Genomic DNA, 18,693 nt, shown 5'->3' with positions numbered 1-18,693 from the left:
GCCAGTATCCTCCATTCCGCACAAGCCAAATAACCTTAGCATGAATTTGTTTGCCTTATCAGAAGGAAAAGATCAGTTCCCAACCTCCACTAAAGAAACCCAAGTCTCTGAATGACCTGGACCAGGCCCACGATGACCAAGAAATAGCCTTTCTCAAGCTTCAAGTCCTGGAGCAGCAGAGCATGATTGACGAGCTTGCAAGAGTATGTTTTGTCGTTGCAGGAGCATCATGACCGTGACCGTGTTGTCGTTTAGCATGGTCACATTCCATATTCACAAACATAACGATCGAAATGATTCAATCTGGTATGGACAATAAGTGTATTTTAAGCATCATATTGGTTTGAATTCTCCTTTGGTTTCAGGACCGAGAGAAACTGCTTCGGAAAAAAAGGCATAAAAGGAGTTCCAGGCCAATTAAGGTAAAGACATTCAAGGTGGTAACTTATATTCTATAAGCCAACAATGTTGTGGTTCTTACATCAATTGGTGGTGAACAATAAGTCTATGTTTCAAACCGCCATTTAAAGCAGTGTGTTGTAAATGGTGGCACCATTTTGAGAGTACCCTAAAACAAACAATTAATTTTCTTAATTGGTTAAGAAAATGCACTCACTGGCCACAACATTAGGTACACCTACACAGTTGAATGAGATCCAATACAAGAGCCAACTCAAAATCCCGCCTTTTCTTTCAACGTCATTGAAGTATTTATTTAACAATGTGTTTATTATTGGAGTTTGGTATGGTGTCTCCAATTGAACGTTTCCAATTTAAAACCGTACTACGTTTATGCAGAGGCACATTGTCGTGGACACATACTTCGGGTATGATGAAGAGTCAATGGATTCTGAAACATCCTCGGTGGCTTCTTTCCGCATGGACCGGACCCCGGCTACTCCCGATGAGGACCTGGATGAGGTGATCCTTTGATTTCTTCTCCTCCCTAATAAAGGCATCTTCGTCATCTTGTTTCTTTTGACCTCAACGGAGTTGTTTGACAGTATATTATCTGTTAGTATTGAATTTGTGTGTGTGTAACATCCTGTCTACGGTGTAAATATATCAACTGTATGCAAGGTCAAAGGCTGAAATGTCAAACCAGGTTTCAATAATGCATTCGAGAGATATTTGCATTCAAAATATTCGACATGTTCAGACGATTACATCTCTTTTCAGATTAGGTTTCACAATGGAACCTCTCGAGTTTAAAGTGGCATAAAACCTCAATCATGCATGACATTTATGGCATGTTTGACCTCGTTGAAGAAGCTCAATGCATCAAGAAATGAACTTATGCTTGCAGGCTTTCCATGTTCTTTGGCTTTTTGTTTTATAGTGAAAAATGTTTTTCAAGGTGGCAATTTGACCCTGTAAATGGGATTATTCCATTATTTCCTATGAAATCATAGTCGATTCTCAAGTTCCAATTTACTTTGATACAATTACTGAAATATTCAACGTTTTGGATCTAAAACAAAGATTGTATGTAGCACTCATTTAACAAATTTCCGATGTTATGACTGTAGTAGAGGTATGCGCTCTCTTGTGATTCCCTTTTATTTATAGATTAATTTAGTTGTAGAACTAGTGCTTACAAAATCTGTATTTTAATCTCGGCTTTGATATTTCTGTGGCGTTTGCATGAGTATCTATGCATAAGTATCCCCTAGAAAATCTTGATTCTGAAAGGTAACTAAAGGTGTTCCTACTCATTTATGCTGGGCACTGTAGAAATTAGAGTAAAATCAACTCCCTTTTTGACTCGTTATACCTCACAAACACCATCTACTAATCAGTGGACCACAACTTGGGAAATACACTCTGCATAGTTTTGATTCCATCACACATCTGCTTAATTGGATAACCAGCCAGTACTTGAATGCATCTGGTTTCTGAGGAATCAGAGAGTTTAACTCATTCACTGCCAAAGACATATTTACATGTCTTCACAGTTCAGATATTCAATCCCAGGAATTTCTTCATATTCGTTATAGATTTTTTTAAATGTTAGGGTAAAGGAGGGTCTGAAAATGTCTGGCAGTGAATTAGTTAATTGTAGCTGTAATTTCCTCTTTTTGTTTTGCCTTCAAAGACTGTGTCTGTCTTAAATCATGCATTCTTTTCGTATGCGCATTTCTTCTTTTACGGACCTAAAATCCACACCACTAATTCAGCATGCTGTTGCGTTTTTTTTGTTGTTTTTTTTTATAGTCATAGATACGACAACAATCCTGCTACTAGCTTGATATGACACTTTCATTTATTTTTCTCATTCTTATATCTGAATTTTAAGGAAATGGTTCTTGAAAAATTCCTACGCTTTTACTCAGTGCCATTTTAAATGTGAAATCTTCATCACCAGTCTGCTGGCAAATTAAGTGCATAGGTTTTGCACTGGTTGGAGGGAGTCTGAAAACAAATTGTCACTGTTCCACTTTTCTTTTAGCAGCAAACTTTTAAAAAAGACGTCTTTTTATCATCTAGGCTCCTTCAGAGAGCAACGCGTCCGTGAAGGGATAAAAAAATTGCATTTGCAGCAGTGACAGACAACAGACAAGTCCCAGCATGCACATGCTTATGTAACCTTAACACATAGTAAACATTTTTCAATTTGGCATTGAGGGCTCACTGCACGGGCGGCGGCACGGTGAGCGACTGGTTAGCACAGTGCAGAGGTCGTGGGTTCAAATCCGGCCCCGGCCTTCCTGTGTGGAGTTTGCATGCTCTCACACATTCCACAAACATGCATGGTATGTTGATTGATCACTCTAAATTGCCCCTAGGTGTGATCCTGAGTGTGAATGTTTGTTTGTCTCTGTGTGTCCTGGCTGGCAACCAGTTCAGGGTGTACCCCGCCTACTGCCCGAAGACAGTTGGATTAGGCTCCAGCATGCCTTACCCTTACCCTTGTAAGGATAAACTGATTGGATAATGGATGGATAAATGGTGCACTGCACTGTTTCAAGTGCAGTGTGGCTTCCCGCCATACTACTCCTCTGAAAATGTCCAATCTTGTCTGATCTCGGAAAGGGCCGCAAGAGTTCGAAGTCACTAACGTGCCTGGCAGGCCCGATGTGGCCAGGGGGCCCCCTATTGATGGAACATAGATGCATACATTATTGATTGACGGTGAATTCTCTGTTCCTTCAATGAATTTGTTTGTTAGGGTCTAGCCAATGAGGAGTCGGAGCTGCGGTTCCGTCAGCTGACCAGGGAATACCAGGCCTTACAGCGAGCCTATGCCCTGCTGCAGGAACAGAAGGGAGGCATTCTGGATGCTGAGATGGAAGCCAAGGTACACAAACCATTAATTTGTCTGCTACTGTAAAACAAGCATCCATTCAAGAGAGACGTTTTGCATTCACTGTATGAAAAGACACATATGCCTGACATGACGTGAAATCGTCATTCATTACTTTCTTCAAATTCATCAATTTGGGGAAACCCAGATGATGATGCCATGTCTTTGGAAGCTTCTGATTATTTTTGATGGCAACATTTGAGTTCATTAGAGACACAGCTGTGAATGTATCTGAAAACACTCTGTTGTAGTGTGTTAAGTTTTTTACCGTAAAATCCAACTGGGGTGCCATTAAACATCTTAAAGCACACTTAGGGAGGACAGAATCACATATAAGTCACACGCTTGCTGTGCAAGCAACACGCCGCATTCAGTGTGCACAACATTGTTTCACAGTTTGGCACTTTTATCGTTTTTCTTTGATTATAACGTTTTTATGATGAGAAGCCAAAATCCAAATCACAATTAAGTGCTCAGCTCTATACAGTATACACAGTATGACGTGGTTTGTTGACGGGTCATTGGAGTCAGCAGATTAAATCATGATCCCTCACATGTCCCGCTCGGTTCCTATCAGTTGACAGACGTGGTAGCGCATCCAATAATGTTCATAAAAGCGACGGCCGTCTCATCAAAAAATGCAGTAAACTGATTCAACATTATACAGTACAGTGGAACAAACTCATAAAAAGACTCATTGGTGCCGATGGCAGATCTCCTCAATGACTGCTCTACGTCCCCCAACTTTTCGCCATGTTAGAATGCATATATTTTAGTTAAATTAATTTGCAGCGGTAGCCACAGATGCAAGCATATGATAGTGAGATTTGAGCTCAAAAGCATTTTAGGTGAAGAGGTGCTGATCGCTTCAACTTCAACAATGGAACACAAGAGTGAACAATAACTCAATAAAAGTCGCGGATGAACACACGTCTGCTATTACTACTCAAGCGAAAAGTGTCACCAAATATATTATGGGTCACTTTTTCAATGTTTCAGGCTCAGGAGCAGCTCCAAGCAGACATTCTCAGGTACAAGGCCAAAGTTGAAGATTTGGAGAGGGAACTGACCATGAAGGGTCAGGTATGACACACACAAGCACATGCTGATGGATAAAATTGCATGATCTGCGAGCTTTGCTCACATGATTTATGACAAAGAACAAGCAGAAGACACTGAGGGTTTTTAAATGGGATCTACTTGTGTGAATGCAGTGACATACAACTAAAATAGTTGCAACTTGATTCTTAGAATGAATCCTACATTGAAAACATTCTGCACATAACATATAAGTGGAACAAACCAAAATGATTCCCTCCCTGTCAACTCAGAATCTGTAAGACTAATGAAATAAGTCAAGCGATGTCATTGTGTGTTGAACTCGATTAGTCGCTACTTAAGAAAAAGTAGTAACACAGACCACTTTCATCTAACTTAACTGCTCTGCAGATGAAAGTGCCCGATTCCGATTTTTCAAGTTGTTTGATCTAAAATCTGTTCTACATCAGGACTCCAAATGGGTGGAGGAGAAGCAACTGTTCTTACGAAGAAATCATGAACTTTTAGAGAAGGTTAGACAACAATCAGCATATGAACTTTTTAATGAATCCGAAATCACACATAAATAAGGCATCTTTGCAAAAAGCTTCTTCGGGTCACACTTTCCTTGTGATGTGGTGTGCAGGTGGAAAAAGTGGAGATCGAGTGCAGTCGGGCTCAGCATGAGCTCCAAGATTCCAAAGACCAGAATGAACTGTTAGAGTTCAGGATCCTGGAATTAGAGGTAAGTCCCACTTAGCCTGAAAGAATGTTCCCACTTGATGAGAAATAAATAGCTTTGTTGGGCAATACCCATGCAAAAATATGAGCAGGCAGCTTTACAGCTGAACAGTGGGGCGTGATTTAGAACATGGAGAACATGGCCATCTGGAATTTTGAGTTTCCCTAACAGCCGGACTTTTTCCCGGGGGGTCGACCTCAAACACACATTCATTTCCGTGTAATATTTCCATTTCACAAATTTCGCAATTTTATGATGAGGAAAAAAATGAAGCAGATGTTCAAGTTAACGACGATACGCGTTTACTGTTGCAGGAGCGAGAGAGGAGGTCGCCTCCTTTCAACCACCTGAGGATGCATCCTTTCTCAGAGGGAGTCAGTGCACTGCAGATCTACTGTATGAAGGAGGGGGTCAAGGTACAGTATGGAAGGCTGTTTAAAAGGGAAGTCAACCCAAACATTTTTTTTTCAAGAAAATGTTCTATGTCAGCCCACTAGTTGAAACAAGGCATTCTGATAAATATTGCGTTTGTGGAATAAGAGTTAATCCACTCGTTTTTAGCCATCCCTGGGGGCGGCCATTTTGTCACTTCTGTCGACTGAAAATGACATCATAGGTGCTCAGGGCTGAGGTAACGACCAATCACAGCTCACTTGTTTTCTGAAGGTGAGCCATGATTGGTCGTTACCTGAGCCCTGAGCAGCTGTGATGTCATTTTCAGTCGACAGAAGTGACAAAATGGCAGCCTCCTGAGATGGCTAAAAGAGTTTGTATTTTGCTGCTTAACACATATTCAGCAAACACAATATTAATCAGAATGCCGCGTTTCAACTCGTGGGCCTGCATAGAACGTATTCTGGAAAAAAAAAAAACGTTTGGGATGATTTACCCTTTTAATTGCATTATATCATTCATGTAACTGATTTACATGCTCCAGTCTTAATAGGATCCATGCGTTGCTTCCACAGGATGTGTGCATACCAGATTTGATCAAACTTTTAGATATCCTCGGGGACAACGGGGTAATTCACGTCACACATTATCGTGAGATATTTGAATGAAAATGATACAAATGCTCATTCATGGAATTTTCTTTTTTGTTTGAAGAACTTAAGAAATGAGGAACAAGTGGCCATTATTCAGGCTAGCACCGTTTTGTCATTAGCAGAAAAGGTAACGTTTGCATACAACCTAATTAGTTTTAAACTTGACTGTTGTTCACATGCTTCAGTTTGTTCTTTTCTGCCCTCTAGTGGATACAGCAGATTGAGGGAACCGAGGCGGCTCTCCACCAGAAAATGATGGATTTGGAGATTGAGATGGTGAGCGACACGCTCACACCAGCCATCACCTCCATCCATATCAATTTATAGCACTTGTGAGCTGGAGCCTATCCCACATGGGTGGGATATTGAAACATAGTACTTAGGTATCATTAACTTTTGATCCTAACCCTCAACAGGATATGTTCTGTAAACAAAAGGGATACCTGGAGGAGGAGCTGGACTACAGAAAGCAAGCTCTGGACCAGGCCTACATGGTAAGCGCCATGTACTACTACTTTTTCTCTACTTTCAGAAAAAGTTAGGCAGGGTTGATACTTCAATAGGAACTATGTGTCTCAAAATAAAGTATTTTAATTTCAATATTTCTGTAATTTCAGTATTTTTCTGAGGTGCCAAATCTTTCCTGTAGTTACTTGTTTAGTTCTTAGATCACTTGTACCGTGTAACAACGCTTGAACTGAATAATTTCATATTTGTGTTATTGTTTTGTAAACAGTTACACTCAACCTGTGTGGTTCATCTGAAAAAACTGGCATAAAGTGTATCCAGAGTTGGGAAATCCAGTTCCAGAAAGTAAAAACCCTGCCACAGTCTGACACTTGCTTCTACTCACCTGGCAGATAAACAAGCTCAGGTTTTTATTTTCTGGAACTGGATTTCCCATCCCTGCATTTATCACGAAGAATGTTGGGAGTCGTAGTTCTTCCTTATTGTACTTACAATCAGTGTTCCATCTGATCACTGAAGTCACAATACAGAAGTAAATCACTCTTTGTTAATTAACAAATTATGATGACCACTAAAAAAAGAAAGAAAAAAAAATGCATACTGTACCTTGTCCCTTACTACTGGCTAATTTTCCCAATTTTCAACAGCAAATCCAGGAATTGGAGGCAACGTTATACAACTCTTTGCAGCAGGACAAGGTCATTTCAATTCAACACAACATGTCATAACCAAAATGTTAGAACAACCTCTCGGTATGATGACCCAATGAAAAGTACAACCACCAATAATAAACATGCTTAAATACCTTTATGACAGTGGCTACGTTTACCTGGACACATTTGTTCGTCTTAGAATTCTGATCGGAATAAAAATGCTTCATGTACACACACTTATTCGGAATATTCAGACCTGATCAAGCCCATTCCAATGAAGATTTTATTCCGAACGAGAAAGGTGGTTTATGTCGATTGTTAATCTGACCAGCGCGCCTGAAAACAATTATTCAGAAATTTCGGAACAAACCGTCTTTACATTGCATGTGGGCGACGTCCGTATACGCATTTCTGTTATTCACAGAAGCTAGTAGAAACAGCAAGTGAAAGACATGGCAGGCGCAAGACTGAACTGGCACATTTGCAGCTCCCTCCAGAAGTGTTAACTCGACGTTGGATCAATATTTTTTGTGTCCATGAAAACAGTGCATCCAATCATAATTTAAATCCAAAATGTCTATGTAAATGTAGCCAGTGTCACCATAATAATCTGCTCATTTTTAGCTTCTCAGATCAAATTTAGACAAATGACAGTTACAGGTTAAAGTAGCTAAATTCTTATTGTTAAATCTGAGGAAGTAGTCGTGTATGTATGGAGGATTTGCTGAACCCTCCTGGCCTGTAGGTGATCAAATACGGCGAGCCCTTGGACGAGCTTCAGCGGGATGAGCTGCGAACGGCGGTGGAGAAGCTGCGGAGGCAGATGCTGAGGAAGAGTCGAGAGTATGACTGTCAGATCCTGCAGGAAAGGATGGAGCTTCTGCACCAGGCGCACCAGGTACATCTCAGTGTGAACACACATTCCAAATCAGGGTTGTAATATTTGGGATTTTTCATCATAGTTCGTTTTTATTTAATTTTTTTTTCCAAATGTGCTTCATCTTTAGTTTTTATTAATTTTGGTCAGTTTTAGTTTTTTATTACATATATGAATGTAATAGAGTAAACTAAACTGAAGACGCAAAATTAAAATTTTTTTTTTTTAAATACAGTACAGTATTACGTAATAGAGTAAAGTAAACTACAGATCCCAAGCGACTGTTCCTTCTTCTGTACGACCGAAGTGCAATACTGATATAAATGCATTCAAAATAAAACATGAAAAAAAATATTTGAAATTAATTCACAAAGAAGTTGATAGTTTTAGTTAGTTTTTTAAACGTAAAATGTAGTAAAAGTTTGGGTTTTTTTGGGGGGGATTTTCATTTTATTTGGTTAACGAAAAAGTATTTTCGATTTCAGTTTGGGCTACATTGTTATACCTTTGTTATGTTAAGTATTGTAACCTTGAAACAATCAGATTTTTTTTTTTGCAGAGAATTCGAGATCTTGAGGACAAGACAGAGATCCAAAGGAGGCAGATTAAAGACCTAGAGGAAAAGGTAGACTTGTACTCCCCTTGTATATGAAATACTTTGAATAGTAAAAACTAGAATGTGAAAAATAAAACCAAAGTGAAAAATGTTGTGTTAGTTAGCAGCAGAGCTGGGCATCGTCTATCCGTCTTTAACTTCAGGGCGGTATTTCCGGCCCACCCACGTGGTCCCAATCCATCATTCATTGGCAACAGCCAATCGGCATCAAGAACATAATTTTCACGTTACACGCACAAGAAGACATACTGCCAAATAAAGAAAAAAATAACAAATATAAACAACAGACACACACACGCACAGTGTGGTGATCAGTGTAATAAAACAAAATGGGGCACATGTCGTTGCATCTGTGGGACCGTACTAGACTGGTTGGGTCTGAAATATAGGCGGAAACTCATAGATGTACTAAAGCAGTGTTTTTCAAACTGTACCGCAAGATATTGCCAGGTGTGCCGTGGGAAATTATCTAATTTGTGTGCCTGTACGGTCTAGCGCCTGGCAGCGTAATCATGTCTTTACTAGATTGTAGTACTCTTCCATGCCAGCAGGTGGCAGCAGCAGGTAGCCAGTCTTTGTTTAGAGACAAGCGAATTAGTGACGCATGTTTATCCAAACAGGCCCATGTTTCACAGTGAGTAAGTATCAATATGAAACATTACAAAATATTTTTTCTTTGTGTTTATTTAATTCCTTATAATATAACGTCATTCTTTAATGTTAAAAAATGCTTATATAACCAATATATCACTTATCTTGTTAAAATAAGATTTTCGTTTCACAATTTCAGCTGCTGGTGTGCCGCGGGATTTTTTCAATGAAATAAATGTGCCTTGACTCAAAAAAAGTTTGAAAAATACTGGACTAAAGCATAGACAAATCCTCAGCTTTGGTTAGCAGGCTGTTTTCTGGTTCATAAAATATTGTTGACTTCCAGCACTGTGTTCCTTTTTGTGTTCCTGATGTGACTAACATTCTGCCCATTCCTCTAATTCTCTCACCTTCTCTCTTCCTGTCTTTTTTGCTTTCTTTCCTCGCAGTTTTTGTTTCTATTCTTGTTCTTTTCTCTTGCCTTTATCCTTTGGCCTTGAGGTCTTTGACGTGTCCAGTAGCAGAGGTGAGTCGATGGTGGAGGGTCGGGGGTGGGGGGCTGGGTTGCTCCTCTGATTCTTCAGCCATGTTTCCACCCAGTAGGCAGATGAACCTTTTGGTACCCCTTTCAAAAGGTGTCATAGAGTGGTGGTATTTTGATCCCCTTTACAACTTTTGCCATTGTAAATGCAAAAAAAAAAAAAAAAGTACCAGATTTGACAGGTCTACTCGATGGAAACATGCCACATTGTAGACTAGAACAGCCTCATTGGTCACTAACGCATGATTAAGTTCCAAGATAACAAACACTTCCTGGTTTCTGCCCTTTAGAATTAAGGTGGGTTTAAAATGAGAGCATCAAAGATGGAAAAATTACAGCCACAATGCTAAACACATTAAATTAGTATGTGTGTCAATCAAAACTGTGCATCTGTGTGAAGGCAGAAAAATATTCATTTTTTTCCATAATGGGCAAAAACAAGATAATAATGTTTTTAACCCTGGTCAACTTCCTGTCACCCACATTTCACATTTTCCCTCTGCCTCTCCCTTCCCTTTTTCTATATAGTTGTATAACACTGGTACAGTATTAGCTTGGACAGTCACTGCTGTGGTGTTTATGTTAAATATGGAACATTAAGATATGCATTATTTTGCTTGTGAATATGCCAAGCCATGTTGTCATTTTGTCATGTTTGTAATGTATATTAATAATAATAATAATAATGATAATCATAACAATATTGATCATAACAATAATACATATAATTAGCATTAATATTTTGGTATGCACTCATAGTACTGTATACCGGTGCGCATTTTAACATTGAGGGAAACTTAATGTATTTGAGTAGTAATTCAAAATGTGAAACTAATACTTAGCTTAACTGTAGTACATAAAGTGAAATGTTTAATCATGTTTTTTTTTTTTATATATATATAATTTGGTTGATTATACTTTACAGTTAACCAATTTCACCATCTCGAGAAATTAGAATATTACATATGAAACAATCACAATTATTTTTTTTGTAATAATTTAACACTAATTTGTTTTCTTTTTCTTTTTTGCAGGTGGTGCATCAGCCCGGAGATCCCGTTTGTCATCGCTGTTGTGTTATTTATTTTTCATCCAAGTGTGGTGGAGCAACAGTGGATATTTGTGTGGTGACAGTATACAACAATTCAATTGGATGTTGGCCGTGGATGCTCACTCATTTTTATTTTTTTTTTATTTTTTATTTTTTTAAGTGTGTCTCTCAGGATGCAGGACTGCAAGAACAATGCGCACACACGACAAGACGCACACGTGCATATGCAGTTGCATGTAGATGCTCGTCCGTGATGCTTTGACAAATCCAAAACCAAAGCCTGGGAAGTAAACGATGTCTCTGCCATGCAGGGTAGTAGTAATAATCATCCTAATATTGTTATTGTGTGTCAGCCATCACTGTTTGAGGGAAATGGCCAGAGCAAAAACACCCGCCCACAGCGGATTGTCTATCAAGCCTAAAAGGGATGGAAATGCAAGCAGGGACCCCGTCGGACTGCTCCAAAGGCAAGTGTACAGACACTGGAAGACACTCAGGTTGGGAGACTCAAAATAAAAAAGAAAAATGGAGACCTCAAAGTTAGTGGATTGTCAACACTCTTCTGAGTTTTTCTCCAAAAGAGAGCAGATGAAGCAAGATCTTTACTCTCTGGTTTTATTGGTTTCCCTTTTTTAACAGCTCCTCAGCCACAGTACATACACATTTGATGTTCATATATGTACATTGAAGCTATTTCTTTCATGTTGTTTTGTGAACGGTCACACTTTTGCCGTTGTTGCAGCTCGAGCGGTACAACTCGGCAGTTTTGTATTTTTTAAAAGTTGCTTATAATTTATTGTGATGACAGTTGCAACTTGTATGACTTTTTGGGGGGACATCATAACTGGAAAAAAAAAGTTGAATGTGCATTAACCCCCAATCCCCTCCCCTTTCATTCTTTCACCTTGTAGTTGCTCTTGCTGAGCACCTGAGGGCAGACTTGTTTCACATTGACTCAAATCAACGCACCCTTTAAAAGAAATGAATGATCAGGCTTGTAGATATTCTCAAACCTTTAACAATTATATACAGATACTGATTTGTCACAACCGTTTTAAATATTGTGAGTCTTGATTATCTATAAACAAAATTACTATGAAAACAAATCGAATCATTTTCATATATGTAATGACTGCTTTTATTTTTGCTAACCACTTTTTGAATACTAACCATCCCCGGTCTTTATTCTTTCACAAAACTTAAACCCAGTCCCTGCAATATGTATTATGCCATTCTAAATATTTACCATCGGTGCATGTGCCCCTACTAGCCTCATGTTCCATCCATGACTTCACTGGGAATGACCGAGACTATTTTTGTGCAAACTTTGCTAACAAGCAGTTGCCTTAAATGCATTTCTCCCTATGTTTCACTTGTACATTCTATGCCCATGTTTTATCCCACCCGCCCCCAGGTGGTCGAAATTATTGTGTAATGTATAATTAAATCTATATATTTTGTTTTTAACTCACAGAGGAATTTTTTTATCTGTCTTCCAACAAGAATTCAACCCCCCTCCTACTTTCACGTAGATGATGAAATAAACTGGGCAAAGTCAAACAGGACTTTGGCTCTGATGGATGACACGGTATTTTATTTGTTTTAATTGGATGTATTTTATAAGCATTTTGTGTTAGAACTATGTTCATAACCAATTAAAAGAAACTTGTCAGACATCAATGTAGTTCCCCTCCAGATACTTTAAAACGTCTTGAGTTGAGGTAGATTGGGACCCGGGTGCTTGCTTTTTTTTTTTTTTTAACGTTGCGCGATTCTCAGTTATATACATACAGTAGACAATTCATTAGGTACACCTACCGTGCATCTTACAGGATCCAATAGAAGCACAATATCCAAAAGTCTGTTTTAAGAAAGACAGTCATGCACTGTTATGATTAACACCGTCTAGACAGATATCAATTTAACAATGTGTATTATTTAGTTGTAGTTTACAGCTATGAGAGACGTAAATTCCTTTTAAATTATTTAAATATATTTGTGGCGTTTTATATACATAATATATGTACGAGTGTGTAGACATACACACAGAATATATCCACACATCTTAATTTATTAAAATCTTTCATATTTACTTCACACTTATTCAATAAATTAAAAATGATCAAACTGTACTTTAATAATTATTAAATGAAGACATTTCTGACCTTGATGGTCCAAATGTTTTTTTTAGTTGAGCTCTCTACCCAATAAAGTGAACAGTATGTGCCTGTAACTAAACAAAACAGAGATGAGGCCTAAAAGATGTAAAGTATTTACTGTCACTGTCCTTTCAGCACCACTAGGTCATACGATATTGTCATCTTTTTTTTCCCTCTCACGTGCAGCCAAAGGCCCCAGTCGAGCCCAAAGTGCTCCCACGGGAGCGACGAGTGACACATCAACAAAAGACATGAGCTGCACTCAGTCAGCAAGTGTCCAAGTGAGAGAAAGCTGAGTGGTGAGGCAGACATGGAGACGCTGATTAAACAACAAAGGAATGACGTAACGCCCGTCAGCAGGTCTCACTTGTTTTAGTGCACACCTAGACAAAACAAAGCGGAGGAGAAATACTCTTGACTATGAACAGACAATTTAGCAAATGCGAGAAATGTATTGTACATGAAATGGTGATGAAAAGAAAACGGAATAATTATAGTAGCTAACATCATAACGTCTCATTAGAATTGACCATATGTACCTAATTAAGTTATTGGTATCATATTGTTACATTGGGGGATATGCAGAATCTGATTCTCAATTTTTTACAACTAGTACTTAGAAAAATAATTGATTCTCCAAGCACCACCACCGTGAACAACATGAAGATACAGTAGTGTAGTAGGCACAAGTGTTCATTGAAATTGAGATTATATTCATAAAAGTATACATTGTTGTCATCCATTTTAACAGGCAGTTTCATCATTAACACTTGACTTAAATTTAGGAACATTTTAAAAACGACTTCATGAGTCAATTAAAATGTGCTGAACATACTGTCACAGTTAAATATATTGGTTAAAAACAAACAGTTCCTAAGGAATAAATTCAAATGTATTGAACTTGAAGGTGAAATACAACTGAACTGAACCACTAGAGGGTGCACACATACCACATTTCCTCTCCCAGCAATCAACACATCTTAAATAAATAGGCTACCTCCCTTTTTTTCCTGAAAAAAACCCCAAAACAAAAACAAACAATGCTGCTATACTAGATGTCTGTATTCACTGTTTACTAGAGAACCTAACCTCACAGTAGACATCTTTACCACCCCGCACACCGCCTGAACAGCAGACATGACATCTGTAGAGCGGTCATTTACCTTTGAGTTTGAGTGAGCGATGCTATAAAGAGCAAAAGCTGCTAAATATGCCAACATTGGCCCAACAGCGTTTGGACAAACAAAAGCATACATTGTTGCTATTTATACCTTACGCATTATAATTAAAATATAATACAGTATTCTTGGAACAAGTATTAAGGTGGATCAAATATATGCAAACAAATGTGCACAAAAGTGTTTTAATGATGCCTTGAAAGCAGCAGTGCTGGAATTAGCATGGGACAATGATAATCATCATGATATTAAAAATGGATGCAAAAGTCCAGTTAGGTTGTAAAAAAATAAATAAATAAAAAAAATAAAAAACACTCCCAAAGCATTAATGTTGCTCCTGACTGATAAGTGCATATAATGTAAGTGCAACGGTGCGTAATGGAGTGATCAGTTGGGCAAATCCATGGCCAGTGGTCCTCAAGGAGCCGCTACCAAAAGACCTTACGGCAACAGAGACCTTTAGAAAGTGGGTAAGTGGGACAACTACACCCACACACACGCGCGCACACGTCAACCGGAGTTAATTTTGACTGCATGTATCGCAAGCCTACCTTTACTTTTACACTCATCCCATAATGTCTTTCCCAACAGTGTACTGACTGTAAATTAATTTGCTAACTATTAGTGCAACTTCCGGGAGTACAAACAATCTGATCCGTCTAATGCAAATTGCCTGTTGCCAAGCAACAGGACATAAACAGATTGGGCAGCTGCATCCGCTTGGGCCTAGCACATCCCACTGGAATCAAGTTATAGAGGATGCACGGTCTGCAAATCAACTCTGTCTTCGACTAGGAAGTGTGTATGTAGCTACGTAATACAGCAGTAGCAATGCAGCTGCACAATTAATTGCCCGTATGTATCGTGTGCGTATCGTGTGCTGTATCAACTCATTAATCGACCATATCGAGAGCAATACATATAGTAGCAATCATTCCAAATGACCTTAAGCTTAACACTCTGTGTGGCATAATATGCTTTAACCTAAATATCAAGCACGTGATGGTCAAAACAGAAAATATTTCACATTTAAGCATTATGGCTTCAACGCTTGGCTACTCATCGTGAGAGTAGTATAAGTAAAGAGCCAAGTTTAGTCTGGGTTGTCAGTGGAAATTACAGAGAGCCCTCGCCATCTGTGCATGTACATGCACTTTTCTAGTACATTTCTTTGAAATAAAATCATATTTAAAATAATAAAAAATAAATATTGCGCGCACACACGTGCACTCACAAACACTCGAATCATCGAACAAGCACTCACTTCTCTGCCCCCAGTTTCACCCTCCTCCTCCTCCTGTGTCACCAGTGGAGGCTTGCAGCATGGCAGAGCGCAAGTATAAGGCAGAGGAAGACCTGCCCGTGTATCTGGCCCGATCAGCTTCAACAGAGCAGGGGGTTCGACAAAAATACGGTGGCTTGTTCTGCAGCGTGCGTGACGCCTTTGACAGCAAGACAATAGACTTCGATGCCCTCAGCGTGGGCCAGAAGAGGGGCCCCCGGGCGCCCAGCAGCCCACATCCAACAAGTCCCGATGATATGGGCTCTGGTTCTGAGGCGCTGAGATCCAGCAAGGGGACTGAATCCCTTCAAACCCGGCAGTATGAGAAGGTGAGCAGCACGTGTTCATGACAGTATGTTGTCACCATTGACTTCGGATGCATTCTACTTGAGCCTGCTTTCCAATATTCTCTTTGTTTGAAATATATATGTCAAGGTGATCACTACTGGACATTAATGTATTGTTTCTCAAGTATTCTATATTGCCTTTTTAAGTCTTCATTTCTTTTCTTTTTTAAAAGACTGGCCACAGGAAAAATCTAAATTGAATTACTCTGTTGTAATTAATTGCAATAGTTGTTAAGCGTTGACACTTTTCCCAATCGCGTAGTCCTAAATGCATTATATGTGCAACATTGTTCTTATTGTATTGTGTAGGTGTACCTAATGTTGTGGCTGCGGGTATAGCATTTGAATAAAGTCCATCTTTTATATTATTTATCATTAGTTTATGCACAGTCTATGTCAATATTATGGCAAATACATGCTGTATTTGAATGTCCTTTGCTTTCGGAAGGAACCACATTTCTGAATCTCAGGTGGAAAAGTTGAAAACCTAATCACGAGAACACTCGCCTTTGTGTGGCTGCTTGCTGAACTGCAATGTTGCAACCGAGAAAAGTAACTGGTGACTCAGCAGCAGATATGTACAGTATGCACGTCTTGACAGAGAGTGACAGGACAAGTTGGCTTCATGGTGGATAGAAGCGGACTTAACAGTTAGGCACAAATCATGACCTTGCTAAGCGCAACACTTTTACTTCCAGTGACAAATGCCTGACGTCAGCCATTGTTTACTATCACTGGCTGCTGTAATATGTGTTACTTCACACTGCTCAGCATTCAAGTCATCCTGCTGCTGCTGCATTTTAAGTAAACTAACATGAGCAGCTACTTGTTCCCAGAGTCTAAGGAGAAAAAAAAAAGAGCCCTCATAACGGTACAATAATAATTTGCATTTTCCCTCATACCGGTACTGTGCATGTGAGACATGCGGCAGGCACAAAATAAATATGCCCCAAGCCCCCAACTTTACTGAAAATTCGAGTATTAGCAATAATCTCAGCAAACAGTGGAGATCTCTTTACTTTTTCGTATTGACCTAATAGTGCTTCCCTACAGCAGTCACTTGAAAGTGGTGGATCTCTGGAAAGCCTTGCTCCAAGTTCTTGGTGGAGAAACTTGGTGTGGGTTTAGTTATTATGCAATCTATCTTAACTGTGATGTCAACATTTAGCAAAATTCAGAACAGCTTGCCATAAGACATATTTTGGAAATTTGCAAACAAAACATTCAAACGGTTGGTTAAATTCACACCTGATGGTTTGGCAGTTATTCCAGAGACCCATAAAATAATATGTCCACTTCTAAAATAGATGTTTTTTTTTTTGTTCTTACAGGACAACAGGTCATTTAGATTTACAGTACATAAAATGTAGAGGCAGTTATACAAAAAGCAGCCTTGCAATAATTTGATGTACGAGTATTAACAGTCTGATTCAGCAGCCTTGTATGACCCTATGATTTCTATAAATGATGTTAACAGTGCAAACATATATACAGACACGTACACTGACCCAACCATGTGTGGGTGTGAGCATGTGTTCTAACTATTAAATGTCTATTAGTGCTGATGATGGAGTAGTGCACTTCAGTGAAGGCAGAGGGTGGTCTTGTATGGGTCCAAACAATAGAGTCACATGGCTTCATTAGGGGGTATACAGCATGTATGTGTGTGAGCGTGTGTGTGTGTTGAGAGAATATGTGCGAGTGTGTCAGGCACTGGACAGGCACAGTGACAGCTGCTACATCATTTCACCCCTCCTCCATTTGAAAAAATAAAATAGAATATTGAAAAAAAAATCTGCAAAACACAGTGATTCGACAAGCTATGCAATCTATGATATATTGTATTTATACGTACGTATACAGATATTACTATTTGACTAAACCAATTTGTAGTAATGTTTAATGTATGAATTCATGCACACTTTCAAAATAGGGGTTCCTGAAGGCACAATCTACACACCCCTATAGGTCTAATTATTAGTCTCCAAGGTAACAGTTTTCAGGCTCAGCAATGTCCATAGAAAAGTTAAAAAAAAATCTCAATTCATCTCAGTAACTAGCCAGGCTACGTTTAAATCTACAATGATGTACTTTTTGTCTGTGTGTGTGTGTGTGTGTTGGGGGGTGGTGTATAAGTGCTTTAACATTGATCTTTGCATAGTGAATGTACATTGATGTTAGTAAGAACAATAATGACTTCCATATTGCAAACGTGGACCTCGCCTCAAATTAGTCTATCTCTTTAATAATTAATAGATGTCTTGTATTCTATGGATGGGTGGATGGATCGATGGATGGATGGATGGATAGATAAATGGATAGATTTATGATAGGTGGCTAGGTGAATGGATGGAAGGATGAATACTGTAGTTGGCAGATGAAAAATGGATATATGACTCGATATACATGAGAAATAGAAGTTTCCTCTGAAGGTGTTAAAAAACAACAATCCTGTTAATGCATTTTAAATAAGGCTATACACCAATAACAATAACAATTCAGATTTATATAATGAAAGTTAAATGCATTAAATAATATGTGTTAATCTAATGAACATGCTATGTGCTCTTATTATCCATTCAATATAATCTTTGATTCAATACAACATTTGAGTGGCGACTGACTTTGAGATTTGACGGGCTCTCTGGCGTCCTCTAGAGGCAACTTTATGCCACTGCTCCTTTTCCAATTGAGGGCGGGGCCGGGTTTTTCAGTGCTCTCTTTGGACCATTGACGCTCATGAAACACTGCGATTTTGTGAGCGAGTGTGTGTGAGTGTGTGTGTGTGCGCGCATCGGGC

General features: G+C 38.9%; 2 protein-coding genes across 4 annotated transcripts in view; both read left to right on the top strand.

Annotated features, from left to right (window-relative positions):
* jakmip2 (janus kinase and microtubule interacting protein 2) overlaps nt 1–13,811 on the top strand; it is a 23,633-nt gene extending 9,822 nt beyond the window's left edge. The window contains exons 8-24 of one of the 2 annotated variants that reach the window (XR_015090354.1): nt 63–203; nt 366–422; nt 799–921; nt 3,170–3,298; nt 4,304–4,387; nt 4,813–4,875; nt 4,989–5,087; nt 5,399–5,500; nt 6,053–6,106; nt 6,192–6,257; nt 6,338–6,406; nt 6,547–6,624; nt 7,246–7,296; nt 7,997–8,149; nt 8,688–8,753; nt 10,911–11,394; nt 13,273–13,811. Coding sequence is in view for 1 of the 2 variants with exons in the window: in XM_086057426.1 (XP_085913552.1) it covers nt 63–203; nt 366–422; nt 799–921; nt 3,170–3,298; nt 4,304–4,387; nt 4,813–4,875; nt 4,989–5,087; nt 5,399–5,500; nt 6,053–6,106; nt 6,192–6,257; nt 6,338–6,406; nt 6,547–6,624; nt 7,246–7,296; nt 7,997–8,149; nt 8,688–8,753; nt 9,785–9,835 (1,386 nt within the window). In the remaining variant the exon portion in view is untranslated. Of the gene's footprint in view, nt 1–62; nt 204–365; nt 423–798; nt 922–3,169; nt 3,299–4,303; nt 4,388–4,812; nt 4,876–4,988; nt 5,088–5,398; nt 5,501–6,052; nt 6,107–6,191; nt 6,258–6,337; nt 6,407–6,546; nt 6,625–7,245; nt 7,297–7,996; nt 8,150–8,687; nt 8,754–9,784; nt 9,862–10,910; nt 11,395–13,272 lie in introns of those variants that run through there. The other variant, XM_086057426.1, reaches the window with a different exon arrangement.
* The window catches only part of dpysl3 (dihydropyrimidinase like 3), a 26,961-nt gene continuing 21,579 nt past the window's right edge, over nt 13,312–18,693 (top strand). For both annotated transcript variants that reach the window (XM_086057428.1, XM_086057427.1), the window contains exons 1-2: nt 13,312–13,446; nt 15,574–15,875. In XM_086057428.1, the coding sequence (XP_085913554.1) occupies nt 15,588–15,875 (288 nt within the window). In that variant the 5' untranslated portion in view covers nt 13,312–13,446; nt 15,574–15,587. The remainder of the gene's footprint in view (nt 13,447–15,573; nt 15,876–18,693) is intronic.

Source organism: Filicampus tigris, chromosome 17, assembly GCF_054856515.1.
Source record: "Filicampus tigris isolate MCC_2025a chromosome 17, RoL_Ftig_1.0, whole genome shotgun sequence".
NCBI lineage: Eukaryota > Metazoa > Chordata > Actinopteri > Syngnathiformes > Syngnathidae > Filicampus > Filicampus tigris.
Note: the sequence above shows the minus strand (reverse complement) of the source record. Positions and strands in the feature narration are given on the sequence as shown.